At 65.8% G+C, this 20,765-nt stretch overlaps 4 protein-coding genes across 4 annotated transcripts; 3 read left to right on the top strand and 1 right to left on the bottom strand.

Moving 5' to 3' along the window:
- Window positions 1–82: 82 nt before the first annotated feature.
- CHLRE_02g108950v5 (uncharacterized protein) lies at window positions 83–4,621 on the top strand. The gene is made up of 7 exons (XM_043059843.1): window positions 83–183; window positions 292–410; window positions 667–823; window positions 1,015–1,257; window positions 1,492–1,710; window positions 1,882–3,339; window positions 3,494–4,621. Exons 1-7 carry the CDS (start codon window positions 115–117, stop codon window positions 3,944–3,946), a joined length of 2,718 nt encoding a protein of 905 aa, XP_042927477.1. The 5' UTR covers window positions 83–114; the 3' UTR covers window positions 3,947–4,621.
- Window positions 4,622–5,812: 1,191 nt separating this feature from the next.
- On the top strand, window positions 5,813–8,664 carry CHLRE_02g108900v5 (uncharacterized protein). The gene is made up of 6 exons (XM_001699665.2): window positions 5,813–5,991; window positions 6,511–6,607; window positions 6,787–6,846; window positions 7,251–7,346; window positions 7,606–7,671; window positions 7,946–8,664. Exons 1-6 carry the CDS (start codon window positions 5,840–5,842, stop codon window positions 8,003–8,005), a joined length of 531 nt encoding a protein of 176 aa, XP_001699717.1. The 5' UTR covers window positions 5,813–5,839; the 3' UTR covers window positions 8,006–8,664.
- Window positions 8,665–8,812: 148 nt separating this feature from the next.
- Window positions 8,813–10,870, top strand: CHLRE_02g108850v5 (uncharacterized protein). Its single transcript, XM_001699666.2, has 4 exons — window positions 8,813–9,107; window positions 9,186–9,343; window positions 9,454–9,534; window positions 9,795–10,870. The coding sequence occupies exons 1-4, from the start codon at window positions 8,984–8,986 to the stop codon at window positions 9,951–9,953; spliced, it is 522 nt and encodes a 173-aa protein (XP_001699718.1). The 5' UTR covers window positions 8,813–8,983; the 3' UTR covers window positions 9,954–10,870.
- A 230-nt stretch (window positions 10,871–11,100) lies between these two features.
- On the bottom strand, window positions 11,101–20,592 carry CHLRE_02g108800v5 (uncharacterized protein). Its single transcript, XM_043059842.1, has 19 exons — window positions 20,149–20,592; window positions 19,596–19,782; window positions 19,149–19,495; window positions 18,918–19,010; window positions 16,843–18,791; window positions 16,361–16,685; window positions 16,190–16,263; window positions 15,926–16,060; window positions 15,655–15,774; window positions 15,308–15,430; window positions 14,890–15,166; window positions 14,523–14,705; window positions 14,113–14,338; window positions 13,793–13,923; window positions 13,503–13,588; window positions 13,286–13,343; window positions 13,004–13,144; window positions 12,528–12,801; window positions 11,101–12,383 (listed from the first exon to the last, which is right to left on the bottom strand). Exons 1-19 carry the CDS (start codon window positions 20,302–20,304, stop codon window positions 12,136–12,138), a joined length of 5,133 nt encoding a protein of 1,710 aa, XP_042927476.1. The 5' UTR covers window positions 20,305–20,592; the 3' UTR covers window positions 11,101–12,135.
- Window positions 20,593–20,765: the final 173 nt, after the last annotated feature.

Here is a 20,765-nt window from a genome sequence, read left to right as displayed (position 1 = left end):
ATCCTTCCCGACAAGAGAAGGCGAACTGATTGAAAGATAGGAATTGCAAGGTAGTACAATGATGCAAAATTGTAACATGGTTAGGTAGAGGGCAGCGACGCCAACCTTGCGAGAATGTTCAGCCGGGACAGGGTTGCGTACACAGACTTGACCGTCAACTCTGCGTGCGATGACCTCTTCCCGGTATGTGCGAGTCGCAGTCCAGCATTTAAGCACCAGGAAGGTTACCTTCCGCCTTTCGCCGCGACCGTCTCGACGACGACTGACTGTCATATTGTGGTTTGCTAATAGGGAGTCGAGGATGTGGATGCTCAGGCGACGCTGCAACTGCGAGCAGCGCTGGACGCGTTCGAGGAGGGCGTCTTTGAGTACCACAACCGCGCCTCACAGGCGGGGGAGGCGGACGCGGGGTGGGTGCGTGCGTGCGTATGCGCCGGAGCTTGACACCCCTGTCCCACCGTCACAACTGCATAGGGGTCCTGTTGTGTGGGTGCTGGCGAAGGAGGGAGCTCGGCACGTTTGCGCCGCACTCACCAGCACACACATAGCCTGTGACGGGCCTGAGCCCTTCTGACGTAAATGCTCTCTTCTCGGCCCCTCCCCCTCCTTGGCCCCTCCCACCCCGCCGCCCAACCTCCTCCCCCGCTCCGCCTCTGCATCGTGCAGTAAGCACTCGGCACGTGGCGGGGGGCAGCGCCGCACGCGGCGCGAGAAGATTTACGCCTCGCGCATCCCTGAGGACCGCCAATTCTTCCGGCCGGTGGACCAGCAGAGCGCCGAGTGGGCCGCCTTCAAGCCGCACCTGTGGCTGCGGGGCCGCCGGGTGAGTCAGCAAGCAGGGGCGCGGGGGCGGCGTGGCGTGGCGTGGTGTGGCGTGGCGCAGGCGCTGCTAGGCGCGGGCTGGCGGGGTGCCAGCGATGTGGATCTGTGTGGAGTGACGCGGACCGTCGAGGCCACGCTCCGTATTGACATACCTCTACACAACTTGTGCTATTCTATCACTCACACACACAGATACATTCCGCGGACGCAGCAGCGCATGCCGGCCAGCACCACCACCTGCACCACCACACGCCGGCAGGCGCGCCGCAGGCGCAGCAGCCTGCACTAGCAGCATCTCCGGTGCACGCCGGCGCGGGGCTCCCGGCCGGGACCGCAGGCGCAGGTGCAGATGCAGGTGCAGGTGCAGGCACAGGCGCTGGTCTGGAGCTGCGCGGCACCCGGGCAGTGCTTGCGCCGCCGCCGCCAGAGGCAGAGGTGAGCGGCTGCGCGGCAGGTTGTGCCTCACCGCCCCCGCCCCTGAGCGGATGCGCTGACCCCGTTCCTGCCGAGTCCCGCCGTGTCACCCCCTCGCGTCATCCTCGCCGCCTCTCGCCACATGCCTGCAACCTACATGTCAACACGCCCTACCAACCCAGCTCCCAGCATGCCCAGCATGCAGTGTCATGCCCGCCCCTGCGCTGCCCTCGCCTTCCCTTCATCGGCCTGCAGGACGCGGCGGACCCCGACCGCGAGTGTGTGCTGGTGGACCACGGCGACTTCGCTGAGTCGCTGGCGGTGCAGTGGGACGCCTGGGAGGCGGCGGCCACTCGCGGCGGCCCGCAGGCGCTGAGGCGGCGGCGCGGGCGGCCACGGGACGAGAAGGCGGTGGCGGTGGGGCTGCCGCCGGTGGAGCCGCGGAGCGCCATCCTGTACGACGTGGCGGAGGAGGTGCGGGGGAGGGGGGCGCCACGCGGGCGCGCATGGGGAGGCACGTGCGCGTGCATGTGTGGGACTGGATTGCTGTATGGGGTTGTGTGGGGGTGCTGACCTGTGACCGTGTGAGTAAGCGGAATGGAAGCTGGTGCTGTACACGGCGTGTGTTCCTGTGCGTGTGTGCAGCTGCTGCCGGACGTGTGGCAGCGCTTGGCGCCGCTGCTGGCGCCCCTCCTGGCACGGGTGGCGGAGGAGCGCAAAAAGCGGCCAGCCAGCAGCGCCGCCGCGGCCTTCCGGGGCGCCGGCGCCGGGGGTGGCGGTGGCGGCGGTCTGGGCGGCGGCAGCTTTGGTGGCGGCGACTTTGAGATCCTCACATTCAGCTCTGGGGAGGAGGCGGACGGCGCCGATGGATTCATTGGCGGCGGCGGCAGTGACGGCTTTGCGCTGGGTGGCGGCAGCGGGCAGGGGTTCGGCGCAGGCGGCGGCGGAGGTAGCTTGGGCGGCTGGCCGCGGGAGGAGCTGGGCTCGGATGAGGAGGCGGAGACCGCGGCGGCGCTTTTTGGGAGAGGCGGCGGGGCTGCGGGTGCAGGCGGCGGTGCGCGGCAGGGCGGCTTGGGGCATCGGAGCGGCGGCGGTGCTGCCGGGCTTCCCAGTCGCCTCAGCGGCGCCGGCGCCGGAGGCGGTGGCGGCGGTGCCGGTTCCACGTGCAGTCGCGGTTTCCCGGATTCGTACGGCGGCGGCAGTACGGATGGCGGCGGCTACGACCACAGCGGGCCGTTTGGCACCCCCATGTTCTCCTACGGCGCCCTGGCTGGCGGCGGCGGCCACAGCCCTCCGACGTCGCCGCCGTGCCTGGACTCGCCCGCGGGGCCGGCTTCGGCGGCACGCACGGCACCCAGCACCGCAGCTAGCGGCGCCAGCGTGGGGCGGTCACCGCCGCCGGGGCCGCCGCCAGTGCTGCCGCGCGACCATGCAATGCGGCCGCCGGGGTCGGCGGCAGCCCTGGCAGCGGCACTTGCAGACGCTGGCGGCAGCGGCGGCGGCCCCAGTGGCCCCTGCTCCGGCGGCTCCCTGGCTCCGGCCGTGATGTCGCTCGCGCCGCTGCAGCGCGTGTCGGCGGGCCAGTCCTCAGCGCCGCTGCCGCTGCCGGCGCGCTCGCCCCTGGCGTCGCCGTCGCACCCGCACGCGCCTTCCCACATACACACGCAGCCGTACTCGCACTCGCGCTCCCACTCGCTCTCGCATTCGCTGGCACCACTGCCGCTGCCGCAGCACGCCGTGCTGCCGCCACCGCCGCCAATGCTGTCATTAGCAATCGGCGGCGGCAGTGGCACGGGCGAGGGGCTGGGGCTTGTACCCGCTAAGGGCGCGTCTCGGTCGCCGTCAGGCGCCGCGGGCCCTGGTGGTGGTGGTGGCGGCGGCGGCGGTGGCGGCATGCCGCGGCGCGTGCCGTCGCTGACGTTTGACGCCATTTCAACACTACTGGTGTCGTCAGGCGTGGGGTCGCCCACGGGGGCGGCGGCTGCGGCTCAACAGCAGCAGCTCCAACAGGGGCAGGCGGGGGCGCCGGTGTCGTCAGCGGCGGCGTCTGTGGCGGTTGTGGCTGTGGGCACGCACCTCGCCGGCGGGCCCGGCGGCCTGGAGGTGGGGCTGATCGGGAGTTGGGGGCAGGGGGCTGCGGTCACTGTAACCAAACCTGTGGGCCTGTCAATGTTGCAATGGCGCTGCGATGCCATGACACGTGGGGGGTGCCACGCCACCCTGACCCACCCACCCACCTACCTGCCGCCGACCCCAGGTGAGCGGCAGAGGCAGCTCAAAGCCCGGCACCACCGGCACCAGCAGCAGCGCCGCTGCGGCAGGCGGCGGACCTGTCAAGTTCGCCGCAGGCGGCGGCGGCAGCGGCGGGAGCGGCGCGGGGCCCGCTGCGGTATCAGCGGCGGCGTCCAGCCCAGGGGCCAAGGCGGTGGCTGCGCTGTCTCAGCACTCGCGCTTCCTCGGCGGCGGCGGCGGCGGTGGTGGCGGCGGTGCGGGTGGCCATGTAGCTCCGTCTTCAACGGCCGCGGCCGCGGCGGCGATGCTGCAGCGAGCCAACAGCGGCTCGGGGCCGGGGCTCATGGCGTTGGCCGGTGGCGGTGGAGGAGCAGCCGGCGGGGGGGCTGGAAGCGGAGGCGGCGGGGGGTCGAAGAAGCTGCCCTCGCTGTCGCTGTCGAGGTCAACAACCGCCTCGGGTGGCGCGCCGCACGCATGAGTCCGTGCGGCGGGGCCGGGTGCAGCATAGGGAGGAGGGGACAGGACTGCCGTTCTCCAGGAGCGCCGTTTTGTCGCGTGCCGGTCCATAATATTTGCTGTGCTCGTTGGGCGCACATTGTTTGTGGTGTGCATCGAGGTTAGGTTCGATATTTGCCGGACGCGCCACCTGGCCTGAGGCCTGAGGACTCGCTGGCTAGGCGTGTGTGTGTGTGTGTGTGTGTGTGTGCCTGGCCAGTGGCCAGCCTCCTGAAGGAGCTGCTGCGTCGGGGCTGCCGGCACCGGCCGAGGCCTCGGTGTCCTTCGGTGCCAAGTCACGGCCTGAAGGGGCGGCTCGACGTACGGTAGCCCGAGACTTATCTGATTCAATGGACGTTACAGTGCCCTCCAGGGCCATTCGCCAACGCCGCGCCAATCAGGGGGGGGGGGTAAGAATGCCGCAGACATACCCCACCCTTCAAATTGAAAGAGCTTGACGAGAGCGTTCAGAATCCGCTTTCAGAATTTTGATCAGGGTAGTAATTGCGGAGATATGGGCCCCCAAAGTTCAGGGTCGGTCGTCGGTCCCCACGGTCCCCAAGGTTTCGTCACGGTGTGCCGGAAACTTTCGTCTGGGCCTCATAAGACAGCCGTGCAAGCCCAGACCGTTGCCCAAAGCATGTAATGGATGCTTTTTACGGCTGGGAAACGTCAGGAGCCTACCAGAAGACGAAGGGCTACCGCCCGTCAACACATGTTGGGTTGGGATGTTGGGGTGCGACATGTCTCGCCTGACCAGAACGTGCCACAAGTCGCGGACCGGTGCTTGCGCGCCGGAGGGAAACGCACGTGTATGTCCCATGCGTAGGTAAGTCTCGTAAGCGTGCTTTACACGGGTGCAACTGAACGGCCGCAAGATGCTCACATGTCGACAACATGGCTGTGGTCAAGACGCGCCCGACGAACTTTCCGTGTTTACATGCTAATAGAGCTCGCTGAAAACACCATCCTGGAATAAAACAGAGGGGGTTTAGGGGGTGTACGGCACGGTACGGCACGGTCGGTCCTCGGTCAGGGGGGTTCGGGAGGTTTTGCGGGGTGGGTCTGGAACTATTGTTCGTACCCCCCCCCCCTGCGCCAATCATGCTTTAGCCCCCCGCTGAAGGGACATACCGTAATACGCGGGGGCGCGGTCTCATGATGCGCATCAGTGCCTATCAGTACTCGGCGACTAACTATGGTTGCAATGCGCAACCAAAAAAGGTACACAACATCACTCACCCCGAGGGCCGAGGGCCGAGGCCCGCCTGGATACCTCAGGCCAACTCCACAGCCAACAGTCGCAGCACGCGGGCCTTGCCGTGCATCACTGAATCAAGCCATGCCGAAAGCACGTGTGTGCTCAGCGCTCACAACAAACCTCCAGTCCCCATGCTGCACACCGTTATCCATGTCAAGCATGCACGGATGCACCATCCCGTGCCCTCCCTGTCCGCGCTTTGCTTAGGTAGGTACGCACGGTGCGCCAGGCCAACTAAGCAGCTGAAGCAGTGGCGGTCGGTGTTGTGCATGTAGGCCATCATCAACCGCGTGACTAGGTCAAGCCGTGTCAAGTCTTGTGTCTGCTGGTGCACCTCATACGGCTCCACCACGCCTGCACTCCACGTCTTGCACGGGCTTTATCCGCTGTGGCGCTAGGCTGGCCCCTAACGCACGGCAGCGAATCTGTGACCACCAAGCGCACCAAGGTGATTGTCACCTCGGCCCATGACTAGCCTCGACCTGGCTTGAGTGGCATGGGTACGGCGTGTGGCGTGTCAGGCCCCCATCGTGCTGCGGCCCAAGACCTTATCTGACGAACGCCCTCACACCCACCTCCAGACCATACATCGCCCCAGCACATAAGCTCATAACCATGGTGTCCTTCAAGGTTTTCGGCAAGGAGATCGACATCCCCGGTATCCCCGGCATCCCGCCTCGGTTTGGGCTGAACGTGACCAACTCCAAATGGTTCGAATCCCAGGTCCGCAAGGCCTTCAGCGAGTGCGACGTGGACCGCGATGGCGCGTAAGTGCGCACGCGCTCCTCGCCAACCGGTCTCAAGGACCGCGTCTGTTGCGAAAGGGCGAGCGGTCGACGCGGGAATGTGCGGTGCACCAGTGTGCGGACTTGATTTTTGAACATGCACGTTATCATGTACAGTTATGCACTTATGCCAAGCGCGTTGAGATCGCTGTCGGCAGCTATGGCCAGAGCCCCGACTCTCGGCCTTGATTGCTACTCGACGATGGCCGGGTGCCGGTCAATCAAATGACAGTGAAGGCATTGGCAGGTGCATGTTGGATGATGCATGTGTGAAACTTCGAGGGCGTGCGGGGAACGTGTTCGTCCGGCACCTATGAACCCTGGCGTTTCCCGCGTTGCTCCCTGACCCTCGGACGGCTTGGCGCGCGGCACAACCAGTCTGTTTCATACCAGAACTAGTGCCGTTGTTGTACTGACCTCACCACGCCGCTGGCCCTGGCCGAAACGCAACAACGCACTGCAACGCTCTGTCCGGTTCCCCAATCTTCGCCACCCGAACAGGCTGGACACCAAGGAGGTGTACATCGGCCTGCTGAAGCTGTACGACCTCATCAACCGCAAGCTGCCGTACCACGTGCGCATCCCCTCAATTGACGATGTGAGCTGGCGCAAGCGCACAGTACGGCAGTACGGCCATGTCCCGGTTGTCGGGCACGAATGTGTCACAGTGCGCCGCATGCGCTCGTGATACCTGCAGCTCAGCTCATGTCCCCCCCCCACACACATTTGCACCTCATCTTCTACACATACACCTACTCAATTTCTCATGAACTGCAGGTGAACAAGCTGCTGGATAAGTACGACGTTAATGGCAATCGCCGCCTTGAGTTCCCCGAGGTGGGGCTGGCAGAGGGTGGGCACTTACCGTATGGGGATTGTGAGGACCACACCCGAAGTGCGCTGCATTGCACTGCAACCTGCGAGTGTGGATGCAATGGCGATTGCACTTGGGCGTGTGCTTTTTGTATATAGGGGTTCTGCTCAGGGGTCGCATTAGTGGAAAGCGAGCAAGGGCACGCGGGTGTTCATGCCTGCCGTGCACCCGGGCTGCAACAGCGGGCAACCGCAATGTGCTGTGCGGCTTAGCACCACACACCCATCCACGTGTAACGGGCCCCGTAGTTCTGCCCTTCCCGCCATTCTCCACCAGCTCAGCAGCTCCCGCGCGCCATGCCATTCTCTGCCTCTCACCTTGCTCGCTGCCTTCCCGCCCTCCCCGCCCTGTGCTCCTCCCCCTCCAGTTCCTGGAGACGTGCAAGGGCCTGATCGGCAACCGCAAGGACTGGAAGGACAGCCTGTTCGTCAAGATCGGCGTGGCCGTGCTCATGAAGTCGCTGGTGAGGGGGCGGCGGCGGCAGGGGCACGGACACGGACATGCCAGCCCGAGGCACCGGGGCGCTGGGGTGCTGCTGTTCTGGTTGCAACGAGGGGCCTGCGTAGCGGTATAAGCTGTGCTGGCAGTGGCCCTGCTGCGCGTGACGTGCCGCTGCTCTGAGCCTCTCTCACGGCCTCCCTCTGCCCAGCAACACCTTGCGTTCTAGCTGCTCCTTTCCCGCCCCTCTCGTGCATGTTCCCCTCCTCCTTGCAATGCACCAGGGCTTCCCCTACCTGGCGGGTCTGATCAAGACCGCCTGCCAGAACATAGGCCTGTCGCAGATCCAGGTGCGTGCCAAGTCGCGTCAGGACACTACCGTAACGCGGTGATAGGCACACCGGATGGCACCCTGAGGGTTTCTATGGCGTGTCGGGCGGATTGGTCAGGGCCATCGGGAGCCTTGGCCTCCCCCCCGGGAGCCTTGGCCTCCCCCCCCCCCAGCGGCATCACCGTAGTAGCTCATTGCTGCCGTCAAGCTCCCAACGATGCGTGCTGCTGCCTCCTGCTGACCCGCGTCCCACGCTTCCCGCGCTGTGCTGTGACTGCGGCTGCGACACGCAGGGCGTGCCGGTGGGTGCCATCACCTACGTGCTGGAGTCCGCCACCAAGCAGCTGGCGTAAACGGCGAGGCGGGCGAGAGCTGGTGTGGGTGGAGGCTGGCGAACGCTCTGGCGGCGGGCCGGCCGAGAGGTGGTCCGGGAGGTGGAGGTGTGCGGAGCAGCTATAGGGCCAGGGGCTCACGGCTCACGGCTTACGGCTCAGGAGGCGGGTGGCAACTGGCGGCGTTTGAGCCCGGCTGGTTAGCTTGCCGGCTGTGTGGCGCCAGGAGAGACCCGTGTAAGGGCTTGCCGGGCGCCCGAACCCCCGGACTGGTCCAGGACGAACGTATTGTGACCGGTATTGGTGTGGGGGCTGGCGCGTATTACGGCGCAGCGCACGTGCGATTGGAGCTACAGGCCGCAGGCTGCAAGAATGGCTGTGACGGCGCTCGTCGAAGGCGTTGGCAGGCATGTACTAATATATTCTGGGCCGTAGTGCTCAGGTATTGCTGTACTGTACAGCAGGATGGCAGGATGAGGTGTCTTGAGTCAGATGCACTTCGAAGCAGGAGTTTGTAGAAAGGAATGGGCCGGGCTGTGCTCCGGGCTTGTGAGTACAGTACCGTACGCGGCTACGCGCACGGATGCACACCTTGCGTGCGGTTTTGGCATGCTAGTAGTACGAAGACCAGGGATAATACTGTTGCTTGTAATCATTGTAATAACACATGCATGATATAACTGAAGGCCCGGCTTACTGCAGCTGCGGACCCTGCGTGGCAGGCCGCCTGCGCGCGGGCGGAGAGAGGGGCGGGGCCGCACACCGTGTGTGCGACGGCCGTGCTATTCTGCTAGTTCATAAACCAATTATTCGATAGCTCAAGTATTGGATTAATTACACAAGCCAAGAGCTTCTCGAGAGAGACGAGTTTGACAATGAATTGGCAGTCTGCGCCCATCGTGGCTCACCCATATCAAACGTCTGGTCCTTCTCAAATACGTCCTATTCCTAGCAGCACCTTTCCTGTCCCTTAGCTTTACTTGAACTAGGCGGCAGAAAATGGCCACGCTGCAGATGGCCCGCTCGGGCGTGTTCACCAGCCGTGCTTCGGCTCCCCGCGCTGTGGTTCGCGCTGTGGTTCCCGTTGCTCCTCGCAGCGCCCAGACCAGCTCGTTCCTGGGCGGTAAGCAGCTTCGACCCACCTTGCAAATTCGTGGCCACCGGGCGACTCCTCACGACGCCTGCCCTGCTCGTTGTGCAGAGGCCACCCTGGTTGCCCCTTCCTCGGGCATGAAGTGGACTATGATGCGCCACGGCAACCGCGTTAAGCACCTGGGCCGCCCGGCTGACCAGCGCAAGGCTCTCATTCGCTCGCTTGTCACCGAGGTCATCCGCCACGGTGCCATCCGCACCACCAAGGTGAATAGAATAGTTGTAAGGAAATGGGAAGAGCTGCGCATGGACCAATCGGCCTGCTTGCACGGTTCCTGGTCGCTGAGCATTTGTGGCTTCGGGCCCCCTTCACGCAGGTCAAGGCCATGGTGATCCGCAAGTATGTGGACCACATGATTACTCTGGCGAAGGACGGCTCGCTGCACGCCCGCCGCCAGGTGCGCGCAGCATTTGGGGCCAAACACAAAGCGGACGAGAACGCGTGGCAGTTTCTCCAAAGGGAAATGAAATTGACACAAAACTGAAGGAGTCGGTTCTGGGGGCACACTGCTGCTTCACTAGGGGGAGCGGTGCACACGGCCACGCGAGCAGTGCTCGCTGGCCGGTTGGCTGTATGGCTCGCTCCTTGACCTCCCGACTGCACGGCTCGGCCACACTGTTGCTGAGGCATTGTATTGCTCTCTGGCGTGTGACACAGGCCATGGCCTTCCTGTACGACAAGGACCTGGTGGGCAACCTGTTCGAGAACGCGCCTGAGCGCTACGCTGAGCGGCCAGGCGGCTACACCCGCGTGAAGACGGAGCCCGTGCTCCGCCGCGGTGATGCCACCGAGATGGCCGTGATTGAGCTGGTGTAAATTAGCACAGCGGCAGCTCGGAGCGGCTTGGAGCGGGCGAGCGGCTAATGCGGACGCGGCGGCAGCACTGGCGCGGGACGGTGGTGGCTGTGGCGCTGGACTGGTGGCGCGGAGGCAGCAGCAGCTCGCTTGGGCGGGGCAACGGTGGTAGTGGCAAGCAGGCGCCATTGCTGCGTTGTGTGCGCCATTTGGGTCGGTCGGATGCGGAGAGGGATGCTGGGTCACACAGCGGCAGCAGTCGACGCGCCCGGCAGCGGACATCGCTGAGTTTTGAGGGCGCGGCAAGGCGTCGCGGTGGCGCGGCAGCGGACCAGTTGCACGGCGGTTGCCGTATAGTTTTGGGACTTGTGCAGTTATGGAATAGATGTGGTTTGGGCTTTGCACAGCTTCATGATGGAATGGGCAAGGAGCGTGGAGGGTGCATGCCGCCGCTTTCGTGACGTCAGTCGCGAGCAGAGCGGGCGGCGAGCTGGCGTCATCGGCGGCGGAGGCCAGAGCAGGCGCCGTTATGCTCTGGCAGCCGGCCAGCAGCGGCCGCCTGGGCTGTCGGAGGGCGGCTGCCCAAGCGCCATCACGGCTGCGCTCCGCAGTTTGGACCGGCGGCACGCTCCAGCAGCAATTTTGACAGGAGAGCCATGTTTTGACTGGCAGCAGCGGGGGTGCGGCTTGCCCTGCTGTCCGCTTGGTCTACAGGCCACCAGCTGCTGAGAAGCTGCCGGATTAGTTCAGCTGCGCTGGATTCGGTCGGGTGCGGCTGGGCATGACACTCAGGATGAGGCCCCGATATGGGTCGGGTGGAGCGTTTGTAGCCGTTGCACAGAATGGTGTGCACGAGGTTTGAGAACGGCAGTGCGGTGTTGGCCTGTTTGCAAGAGGCAAGGCTCAGCGACGCTGGGCAGGTGTAATGAAACTCAAAAGTGTGTGCGCTGTTCCTGTCGCTAATGATGCGGGCAGCCACCTTTGCGGGAGGTGCGGCGGTGCGCGACGTTGCCGCCCCGCTAACGAAGAACCGGGTCGATCACCAGCAAAGGGCCATCGTGGAGGTAGCATAGAAATTGCGGGGTTATTGGGTTGCACCGTTGCATAAGATAACGCATCCTCAGTTATAGGATACGGTACTCCGACAGAGTTATTACCGTGTGGAGGTGGTGGACGTCGTCGTAGCTGCGTCATCCAGCGCAAACAAACACATTGCTGTCCCACAACCCGCCCAGCACCTAGGAAACCACGTATACCAGTACAGCTCAGTTCCAGTCCTACTCGTCTCTGCTCGGCTAAGCCAAACTAGGGAGCAGGGAAAATCCGGGTCTGGTCGATTACGGGCTATGCTCGTGCTGTGCTTCTGCGTGACAACGGGACGCGGCTGGACGCATGGCGGGCGGCGCCTGTACGAACCGACCCCGGCTATGTCCGGGAGATGAGGTAGACGCTTGCGGCCTCAGACTAGAGACGTGGCGTGAGCGCAGCCCACTTTTCCCTTGGGAGTCCACGTCGCAGCACAGCCTAACTATCTACAGGTGCGCTGCTACTCTCCTCCACGAGTGTGGCGTTGCGGTGTGTGCGTCTGGTGCAATCGCATGGCGGAGCGTGAGGAATGCGCGTCAGCAAACTACCAGTACCAGCCTACCAGCACGCCAGCGACGCCTAGTGTACGGTTACTCCGGCGTTCTACCAGCCGCGCGCTCATGCCTTAATGTCGCAACTTGGTTGTTGAATGTTGGGGTCTGGGAGTATGCTGCACACGACAGGACTGCGCCAACCTGCCCCTTAGCCTATCCCATCGCACCAGCCCTAGGGCTCAACGAAAGCTCTTACGATTCGGCAATGCACGCAGCCTACACCGTACACCTTAACACTTTCAATGCCCCCGCAGTGCCAGCCACGTATCACACTCAGGTCCCCTCATGTAACGTCGCAAACAGCTCACGTAATTGTGGAAGCCAGTAGGAGCGCTTCCCACGCCTCGAAGGTAGGGCGTACCGGAATTCCCTTGCGCACGCTAAAGCCAGGGTACGACCCCAAACGTCGGACCCCGATCATCCTGAGGTGAAATTCTGCCTGCATGCATCAGCCCCGCAGTCCCGTTGGCAGCGTTGCCACAACGCGAAAGCCTGTACGCCTGCGCATTCGCCTTGCACAACAACCTTTGCTAGCAACTGCGCGGCGGTCACAAACCAAGCGCCTAGAAGTGGTACGCGTCCTGATCCTCGTCATCGGAATCTGTGCCCTCCCACCACTTGCGCTGCCCGGCCGTGCCCGCGGCGCCCGCACGGCCCGTGTACCCCCCGTAGTTGCCGCCGCCGCTACCGGCCGTGTGGGTCGGACGGCTGCCGCCGCCGCCCCGCGCCGCGCCCGCCGCGCCGCCAGCGCTGCCGCCCGCTGGTGGCCGTGCACCGGCAGGCCTGGCGCCTCCATACGAGCCGCCGTAGCCTGCAACCACCGGGCATGCCTGGCTAAACCTTCGCGTGCAAGCACACCGCAGTTCGCTTCGTGACGCCCCACTTTGCCAGTGGTGCCTCAGCGCACATTACTGATCCCTATCCGCATTCACCCACGCGCGCGGCTTTCACTCACCGTATCCACTGCTGGCGCCACCGGCCGCACCTGCACCCGTGCGGGCGCGCTGCGCGCCCGCGCCGGTTGGCGCCGCCCGGTAGAAGTAGGACGACGGGTCGTAGAAGCCGCCGTAGCCGCCGTACCGGGAGCCGCCGGCGCTGCCAAAGGCGTTGGAGTAGGGGTTGGACGAGTAGGCCGAGCCGGCGCCGTACCGCGCCGCCGGCGGCTGCTCAACCTCCAGCAGCTGGTCCACCTTGCGCCGCCGGGCCTTGTCGGACAGCTCCTCGTGTGCCTGGCCGGCAGTACGGTACGGCACGCATCAAGGTTAGGCAGATGGCACTCTCGAGTAAAATATAGTTCAGGGGGCTACGTGCACGCACGGGGTGGGCACTAGGATTCCAGGCATCGCCTAGACGGCGGCTGCCGCTGTGCTGGCCCCCCCTACCACCCTACGCGTCCACGCCCGCTCTTGTCTTGCTGTCGCAGCCCCCCACCTGGTTGATGAAGTTGAACAGCCAGGCCGCCTCGTCCCGCACCCGCGCCTCCAGCTCGCTGGCCGCCGCCAGGGGGCCGCTGTAGGGCGAGGCGCCTGCCGCGCCCGGCACCGTCAGCGCCACCTTGACTGCGGACATGGCCTGTGCGGATGCCAAAGCGGCAGGATAGGGAATCCTGGTCAGGCTCGGCGTGAATTCCGCATGTGCTTACCGCCGCAATGGCATTGGCGCGGACGTGTTCGCACTGCGCAAGCAGGCTGCGACTGCGGGTCAGTCCCGCACCTTGTCTGGGTGGTGCTTGAGCGCCAGGCGGCGGTAGGCCTTGCGCACCTCCTCCTCACTGCGGGGCGGCAGTGACGCCGAGAGGGGCGCAAACAGTGAGCAGCAAGCAGGCTGGCGCAGTGTGACGCACGGCATGCAGCTGCCGCAGCGTCATATTCCAGCCAGTCCCCCACCAGTCCCGGTCCCACCACGCCCGCCCCTTGCACCTCCCGCCCACCTGCAGGTGTTTGTCAACCCCAGGAGCTTGTAGTGGTGCGGCGTCTTCTGCCAGCTCACAGCCGCCTTGGCCTCGGTCAGCCGGCCCTGCTTGATGTGGGGTTACATTCATGATTAGTTAAGGAAGTGGGGCAGGTGAAGCGTGAAGTCGTCAGCATCCCGTCATTACTCCTCCCAGACCAAGATGGGCGCATGCCAGTTCCTGCTCGTCCACGCCTGGTGTTGAGCGAACATCACCTTGCTATTGTAAACAGCTTCCTCCTTCACCCCACCCTTAACTTGGCCTCTCACCTTGATCGCCTCCAGCTCCGTAGCGCTGGGCCCGACCTCCTTGTCCTTGTCCTTGTCGCCGCCCGCCAGCTTGGTGAGTGATTCCAGCAGCCCCTGCGCGTTCTCGGGCCGCCGCAGCTCCAGCATCAGGCCTGTGGCAGATTAGCGACCATGATTGCGTGCAGCGCACAAGTCGAGTCAACACCGCGAGCAGCAGGCCAGCGCCGATCGCGCTGCGCTTCCGCACAACCTCCCCGAGCTAGTTATGCACACCCTGCTGAGCTACGGTAGACCCTTGGTGATGAGCCCCTGACCTGGACCCCTGCGCTTTCTTTCCTCACCTGCTAGCCGCGCGCTGGCCTTGTAGTAGGTCGGGTCCAGCGCCCGGGCCCGGCCGCAGTCCGCCACCGCGTCCGCAAGCTGCCCCAGCCCCTGCGCGGCGGCGGCGCGATTGGCGTGCAGCACCGAGGCGAAGGCGGGCGGGCAGGCGCCGCTGGACAGCGCCTTGCTATAGATCTCCGAAGCCTCGGCGTGCTTGGATGCCTTGAAGGCGGCGTTGCCGTCCTCCTGCGTGCACGCGTACCATATGTATGTAAAAGTACAATATAACCGAAAGCAATTCATACGGTATGGGCGGCTTGAGGCACGGTGAGCTGAAGCCCAACCCAGGTCACGACTTCCGGGACGTCCTGCCGCTAGCTGCTGCCGCGGAGGCCGTTTGGCCCTGTGGTCGAACCGGAGCCCTGCGTACCTTGAGCTTTATGAGCTGCTGAATAGCATCGGCAAGCTCGCCCAGCGCGGCCGCCGGCGGCACCGCCACGTGCGCCGCCGTGGTGTAGGCAGCGGCGGCGGCGCCGGAGGAGGTGTCGGCCTCGGCGGCGCCGCCCTTGGCTTGCAGCTGCAGCTGCAGCTCGCGGCAGGTGGTGAGTGCCTCCTGCGAACAGGACAGCCGTGTAGAGGAAAGCGGAGACGTACGGACAGAAGATGCGCCAGTCGTTCAGATGCTTGGCCGGACATTTGGGCTGGCTTGTGCTTGCTTACAGGTTACCGTACTCCGAACACCGCCGCACCCCCACTCATGTCCCCATTGCGTCCATCACACCACCCGCCAGCCGCACCTGCAGGTCGCCCTTGAAGAACCTCGCCTGCGCCACCAGCCACAGCCGCCAGGGCGCGGCGCGCTCCGCCGGCGGCACCTCGGGGTGCGGCGCCACCAGCGCCAGCGCGTCCGCCGCCGCGCCCAGCCGCAGCGCCAGCACGGCCCGCGCCGCCGCCACCACGTCGCAGTAAGCCACCTGGTCGCGTATGGCGGCTAGCGCGTCCGCCGCCTCCTGCAGCTTGTCGCGGCCGCCGTTGCCGGCGGCCGCCACCGCGGCAGCCGTTGCCGCACGGGCCCTGCGGAGGAATGGGCGGGCACAGGGATTGAGAGGGAGGCGGGGGGTTGCAGGGTTGGCAGGAGGAGGGCGAGGAGCCAGTGGGCGTACGCACGCCGCACAGCAGTGGTAGTGCCGGCGCTGCTTGCGCATCCCCACTCACTTTGATCCCAGGTCCACCACCTCGTGCAGCTTCTTGCAGATGTCCTGGTAATGCGGCGAGCCCAGTGACACGCGCTCCATGGCCGTCTCCACCACCCGGTGAGCCGCGGAGAAGTTGCCCAGCCTGGTTGATGAGCGCGCCCAAGCCAGTCCGGGTAATAAACAAACGATTTGGCACATTAGCGTGCCATGGGTCAGAGCGCAGCCACGAGGTGATCCAAACCGACAAGCGGCTGTGAGCAACAGACGGGTGACAGTGCTGCGTCTACGCGGGTCCTACGCCAGCTGTCCCAAGCCACATCCCGCACCCCCCCCCCCGGGCCCACACCGCCGGCATCCGACCCCCACCTGCAGTGGCAGGTGGCTGCCCGGCTGGCCGCCCGCAGGAACTTCCCGTCCAGGGCCATGGCCTTCAGCGCGTCGGCCAGCGCGCTGTGCGGCTTGCTGGTCATCAGCCGCGCGCCGGACCTGCAGCGACAGGCCGTGCGAATCAGCCCGGGATCATGGCAGGGCAAGGCAAGCGGTAAGGGCTCCGCCCCGCCCCGCTGTATGCGCCCACACAAACAGGGTGCAGAGTAGGGTAGCCGAGCGCGAGCCGGGCGCGCCTGCACGGCCGCACCTGTTGCTGTACAGCACCGCGACCTCGGTCTTGAGGTTGGGGAACAGCGCCGCGGCCTGCTGCTCGCTCAGCCCCAGCCCCGGCAGCTGCTGCTCCAGCAGGTCAATGGCTTCGGTGTACCACCGTTCCGCCGTCCTGACAGGTTCATGAGAGAGGCAGCGGCGGCAGCGCTTGTCTTGTTGTGCAACACCGGCCTGTACTCCCAGCCCACCCAGCCTGTGCCAAACGCGGCGCCTGGGCAGGCACGCTTTACACCACACACACCTGAAGTCGTTTTGCTCATACTTGGCATTGCCCTGCTGCTTCTTCTCGTCCGCCGTGCGCTTCAGCCGTACAGCCTGTAAGCATGCATAAGATCGGAGCCGAATGATTGTGGTTGAGCGAGCGGAGGCTGGCATGGCTCCAGCATCCAGCTATGCGATTGAGCCGACATACCTGCACAGACGGCATGTTGTCGCCGGCCTGCTGCTGTTGTTGCTGCTGTTGCGAGAAAGAGGCGCCAGAGCGCTGCGGCTGCTCGGCCGTAGATGCTGTTGCAGTCCCGGCTCGGCTCGCCGACGCGGAGGTGGCAGAAGAGGTGGCGGGGGCCGCCGTGGACGCGGCGGCGTTGAAGGCACTGCCGCCGCCCAGGGCTACTGAGCTCGTCTGCGCGGCAGCGCCGGCAGTGGCGGCTGAGGCCGCGCCGCCGGCTGAAGTGGCTGAGGCAGATGGCGCGCGGCCTTTGCGCGGGGTCACCTTGGCGCGACCCTTCGCGCTCGCCCTGTGTAATTTGAGGGGCATTGGCCATGGCAGGCAGCCAGAGGCCAAGTCAGTACACCGCGTCACCTACGCCGCCGCGCCCTCGACACGCCCAGCACCTGGCACCTGGCACGACACGTATCTGCTGTCAGCACCTTGCTTGCTCTCCTCTTTCTTACCTCCCGGGCGTGGTGCCGCTCACGCCAGCGGCCGCCGCGCCCTCGCCCGCGCCCGCGAAAGCGGCCCCACCCACGCCGCCCGCTGCAGCCGCCCCCACGTTGAACTTCACCGACTCTGCGGCCGCGCTGGTCGCGGGCGCGCGGGGCACGTTGGTCCATCCCGATGAGGATGAGACCGGCGGCACTTGGCCGGCAGCGCCGCTGCTCCGCGAGGTGCCTCCTCCTGCCGCTACCGCCGATGCCGGCCGCGTGGTGCCAGCGGTAGCAAAGGCGGCAGCAGAGGTGGCTGCCGCTGCGGCAAACACATTGGAGGTTGACGGCCTGGCCTGTTCAGCCGCCGCGGCCGGACTGCGTCCACCGAACGTGAAAGGGATGCCGCCGCCCGTGCTCGAGCTGGAGGTGGCGGGCTTGGCGGCGCCGGGCGGCGGGCTGCCGCCAAAGGTGAAGGCGGGTGCAGCAGGTGCAGCCGCGCCGCCGCCCGTGGATCCAAACACGAACGGCACATGCGTGTGCACCGCAGGCTGTGGCCCCGGCCCCGAGGCCATGCCAGCCGCTGCCGCTGCCGCAGGGGCCGGGGCTGGGTCCGCCGCCGCAGGTGGCATGGCCGCAGCTGCAGGCGCGGGTGCCGGCGCCGCGCTGCACGTGCTGGCGCTCGAGCTGTTGCCACCGGGCGGAGCGGCGAACACGAACGGCACTGACAACGGTGACCCCGCGCTACCGGAAATTGACGGCGCGGCAGCCGTCCCCGCAATCCCTGCGGTCCGCTGGTCCTCCAACTTCATCTCCTTCAGCATCGACTCCACAGCCGCCTCCGCGCGGCCTGGCCCCCCGGCCTCCGCCTGCTGCGGCGGCGTAGCCGCCGCCACTGGCGCAGCCAGAGGCGGCGCAGCCGCCGCAGCGGTGTCAGCCGCCTTGGCCGGCTCCGGCATGTCCAGAGCGGCTTTGATCATCACGTCGGCGCAGGAGCCGCTCTCTATGAGCTTCTCCACCAGCATGCGGGTGGTGGGCGCGGCGCTCATAAGCTCCACGGCGCGCGCAGCCACCGACCGCGCCGTCGCCTCCGCCGCTGCAGAGGCGGAGCCGCCCGTGAGCGCGCGGCCGCGCATCTCCGCGTAGCACTCCTGGTAAACGCGCGTCGAAAGCGCGTCAGAGGCCGAGGACCCCGAGGCGGCAGGTTGGGAGGCGGGTGCGGGTGCAGCGGGAGCGGCAGGAGCGGGAGCGGCAGCAGGCGCTGTGCGCGACGGCGCGTCGGGGGCCGTGGCAGGCGCTGCCGCGGGCGGCACAGGCACGTGCGCCCATGACGACGAGCCGTTGGCCGGCTTGCTGCTGCCGCTGGGCTCGCGGGACAGCTTGGCGCTGCTGTCCTTGGGAGGCTGCAGGTCGCTGCTGCTGCCGCCTGACCGGAAGGACGCGCCGGCCGGCACGCCGCCAGGTCCTGCACAGGCCCCTGCGGCCTCAGCCCCGGGCTTCTTACCCGCGGCACCGAACACGGCAGCAGCGGTAGCAGCGGTGGGTTGGGCTGGCGCTGCGGCGCTGGCAGGACGGACAGGCGCCGCACCGCCACTGCTTGTACTTGTGCCGCCGGTGGCGCTGAAGGCTGCTGCTGTGGACGCCGTCGATGCAGCTGCTGCGGCAGTGAACATGTCAGCGACATCGCGTGCCCCAGGCATGTGAATCTGGATGGGCGGCTTTGCTGCCCCGCCAGCAGACGAAGCTGTGCCGCCGCTGCTGCTCGTGCCGCTACTGGCGGAAGTGCCTACCACGAACGCTGGCGCGGGCACAGCCGGCGCGGCCGCGTGCGGCCGCGCTGCTGCTGGTGCCGGCACGACACCGGCAGTGAACATGGGCGTGGGTGTAGGCGGCGCGCCTGCAGCTGCGGCGAAGCCCTGGAAGGGCATGGGGCTGATAGGCATGGCGGTTGGACCGCCGCCGTTGACACTACCGCCACCCTGTAGCGCGGGCAATGGTGCAGCAATCATCAGCGGCCTGTGATGTGTCCCCATGTACCACATACCGTAGGCAATAGCATGCGGACAACCTCCGCCCCTACTTTAGTGAGCCCTTCACAACCATACCTGTTGCGCTCCAGCCGAAGCACCGAAGCCGCCAGCCAGAGGCGACAACACGAACATGTTGGAGGCGGCGGAGGCAGCCGACCCCACAGAGCCCTGCAGGTCCGTGCACGGTGGCGCATACACACGCAAATTAGCTAGCAGTTGCAGGCCCGCGCCACACACGATCGATACCGGCTACGGAGCTGCTCTGGCGTCTGTCATACCATGCCAGGCCGCGGCCGCCACACGCACCTGCGGCGTGATGTCCATGGGCGACAGTCCACTGCGCACCGAGGCGCCGGCGCCTGAGGCCGGCGCGCCGCCGCCCAGCCCCCCGCCGAACTGCCGCAGGTATGTGGTCCCGTCCATGGGCGTCAGCGCAATGGGCGAGAAGGGAGGTACTGAGCCTGGAGTGGCCGCTGGCGCGCCTCCCCCCGGTGCTGTCCCTGCCCCCGCTGCCGCTGCCCCTGTCCCTGTGGGCGCGTCGGCGCTCGCGCCGCTGGTCCCGACGCTGCTACTGGTGGCGCCGCGCCGTGCTGTGGCGGAGCTGGTCCTCGGCCGATTGCCGCGGGGTGTCCCAAGTCCAACCGGTTGGCCGCCTGCGCAAGCGACGACGTGTTGGCTCAAGTATACAACATAGATTACATTAATGGGCATCCATAGGTGCGTCCTTTGAAAAGAGCACAGGTCCTGACTTACTCGCCGCTCCAACCGCAAATTTCACGCCCAGTGCCGGCACCGGTACGGCTGCGAAGGCTGGCCCTGGCTGCGCGGCTGGCTGTGCGGCCTGCTGAGGCAGAAGAGCAGAGCCTAAGCCCAAGGCAGCTGTTGCAGACCCTGAGCTAGCGCCTGCTGATGGGGCCTGGGACCAGGCAGGAACCGGGGCCTGCGGACCAGTCAGCGGTAGTGTGGGGTGGTGCGATAAGCGAGGCGGCCATGCTTAGCACTGTACGGGTCTGAGTAGTCCAAAACCTACAGTGCGCATGCAGCCTAGGATTAAGTGAAGCCAGGCGGGGACAGTCCGCCCTATAGGTGGGCGCCAGGGGCCTGTGCGGGCCAGACGGGGGCCGACGCTGGCGGCGGGCCCAACCCGCCGTGTTTGAGCGCCAACGAGCATACCCGAGCTCCCCTCCTGCCGCCCACTCCCACCCACGGTTCCAGTTTGTATATAAGAATTCAGCCGACCTCATTGGGCTAGCAAAAGAAGCTGGCTGCAGCATCTCCGATCCTGGACTCGAGTCATTCTGCTTACGTTGGCAGATGCAGGCTTTAAAGGTATTCTCGACGCCACGCTGCTTCGTCCACGCGTCGACGCAGCCTTCCGGTTTGGGCTCGCTCCCACTCCCGCCTGTCCGAGGCTGAACCCTCCCGCTGTGGGAGCTGAAGGCACTTGCTGTTGCCCTAGCATGTGTCGACTTCAATCCTTCAGCCCTCAGGTCAAGACTCGGAAGCGAGACCAGAACTCAAATACAGACAACGGGCGCGCGAAGGCCCCGCAAGTTATCATGAGCAACAAATAGCTTGTTCCAGGTAAGAAAGTAGCTTGCAAATTCTCACTGGAGTGAAGTGAACGCGTTGGCGCAGTGTCCGCAGAACTCTGAGCTAGCTGGCAGGGCAGTATGCGACTGTTACTGGTGCCTACAATATTGAAACTAACAATATTCTGCCTGCGAATGCCCGCGGGGACGAAGGGTAGTGACGAGCCCGATTATATGATAACTGGATCCGGCTGTCGCTTCGAGGTACCAGGAGACGGTAGACCCGGGTAGACCCCACGGGTAGACCCCCCTTAGGGAAGCGGCATGCCAGAAAGCCTGCAGCCGCTGCAGGGAGCTCAAGCCCCCTCCCTCAAGTTCCAGCACGACAAGG

This window comes from Chlamydomonas reinhardtii, chromosome 2 (genome assembly GCF_000002595.2).
Source record: "Chlamydomonas reinhardtii strain CC-503 cw92 mt+ chromosome 2, whole genome shotgun sequence".
Taxonomy (NCBI): domain Eukaryota; kingdom Viridiplantae; phylum Chlorophyta; class Chlorophyceae; order Chlamydomonadales; family Chlamydomonadaceae; genus Chlamydomonas; species Chlamydomonas reinhardtii.
The sequence above is the reverse complement of the archived record's forward strand: the minus strand, read 5'-3'. Positions and strand labels throughout refer to the sequence as shown.

What these genes read in the sequence shown, in the direction of transcription:
- CHLRE_02g108950v5 (XM_043059843.1), top strand. Translation starts at nt 115, where the DNA reads ATGTTCAGCCGGGACAGGGTTGCGTACACAGACTTGACCGTCAACTCT. An exon ending in GCGGGGGAGGCGGACGCGGG is followed by an intron (nt 411 to 666) that starts GTGGGTGCGTGC and finishes TGCATCGTGCAG; the next exon opens with TAAGCACTCGGCACGTGGCG. An exon ending in CGCCGCCGCCAGAGGCAGAG is followed by an intron (nt 1,258 to 1,491) that starts GTGAGCGGCTGC and finishes ATCGGCCTGCAG; the next exon opens with GACGCGGCGGACCCCGACCG.
- CHLRE_02g108900v5 (XM_001699665.2), top strand. Translation starts at nt 5,840, where the DNA reads ATGGTGTCCTTCAAGGTTTTCGGCAAGGAGATCGACATCCCCGGTATC. An exon ending in GCATCCCCTCAATTGACGAT is followed by an intron (nt 6,608 to 6,786) that starts GTGAGCTGGCGC and finishes CATGAACTGCAG; the next exon opens with GTGAACAAGCTGCTGGATAA. An exon ending in TAGGCCTGTCGCAGATCCAG is followed by an intron (nt 7,672 to 7,945) that starts GTGCGTGCCAAG and finishes TGCGACACGCAG; the next exon opens with GGCGTGCCGGTGGGTGCCAT.
- CHLRE_02g108850v5 (XM_001699666.2), top strand. Translation starts at nt 8,984, where the DNA reads ATGGCCACGCTGCAGATGGCCCGCTCGGGCGTGTTCACCAGCCGTGCT. An exon ending in GACCAGCTCGTTCCTGGGCG is followed by an intron (nt 9,108 to 9,185) that starts GTAAGCAGCTTC and finishes CTCGTTGTGCAG; the next exon opens with AGGCCACCCTGGTTGCCCCT. An exon ending in CGCTGCACGCCCGCCGCCAG is followed by an intron (nt 9,535 to 9,794) that starts GTGCGCGCAGCA and finishes CGTGTGACACAG; the next exon opens with GCCATGGCCTTCCTGTACGA.
- CHLRE_02g108800v5 (XM_043059842.1), bottom strand. Translation starts at nt 20,304, where the DNA reads ATGCTAGGGCAACAGCAAGTGCCTTCAGCTCCCACAGCGGGAGGGTTC. An exon ending in ACAACATGCCGTCTGTGCAG is followed by an intron (nt 16,264 to 16,360) that starts GTATGTCGGCTC and finishes GCATGCTTACAG; the next exon opens with GCTGTACGGCTGAAGCGCAC. An exon ending in CGGAGCTGGAGGCGATCAAG is followed by an intron (nt 13,589 to 13,792) that starts GTGAGAGGCCAA and finishes CACATCAAGCAG; the next exon opens with GGCCGGCTGACCGAGGCCAA.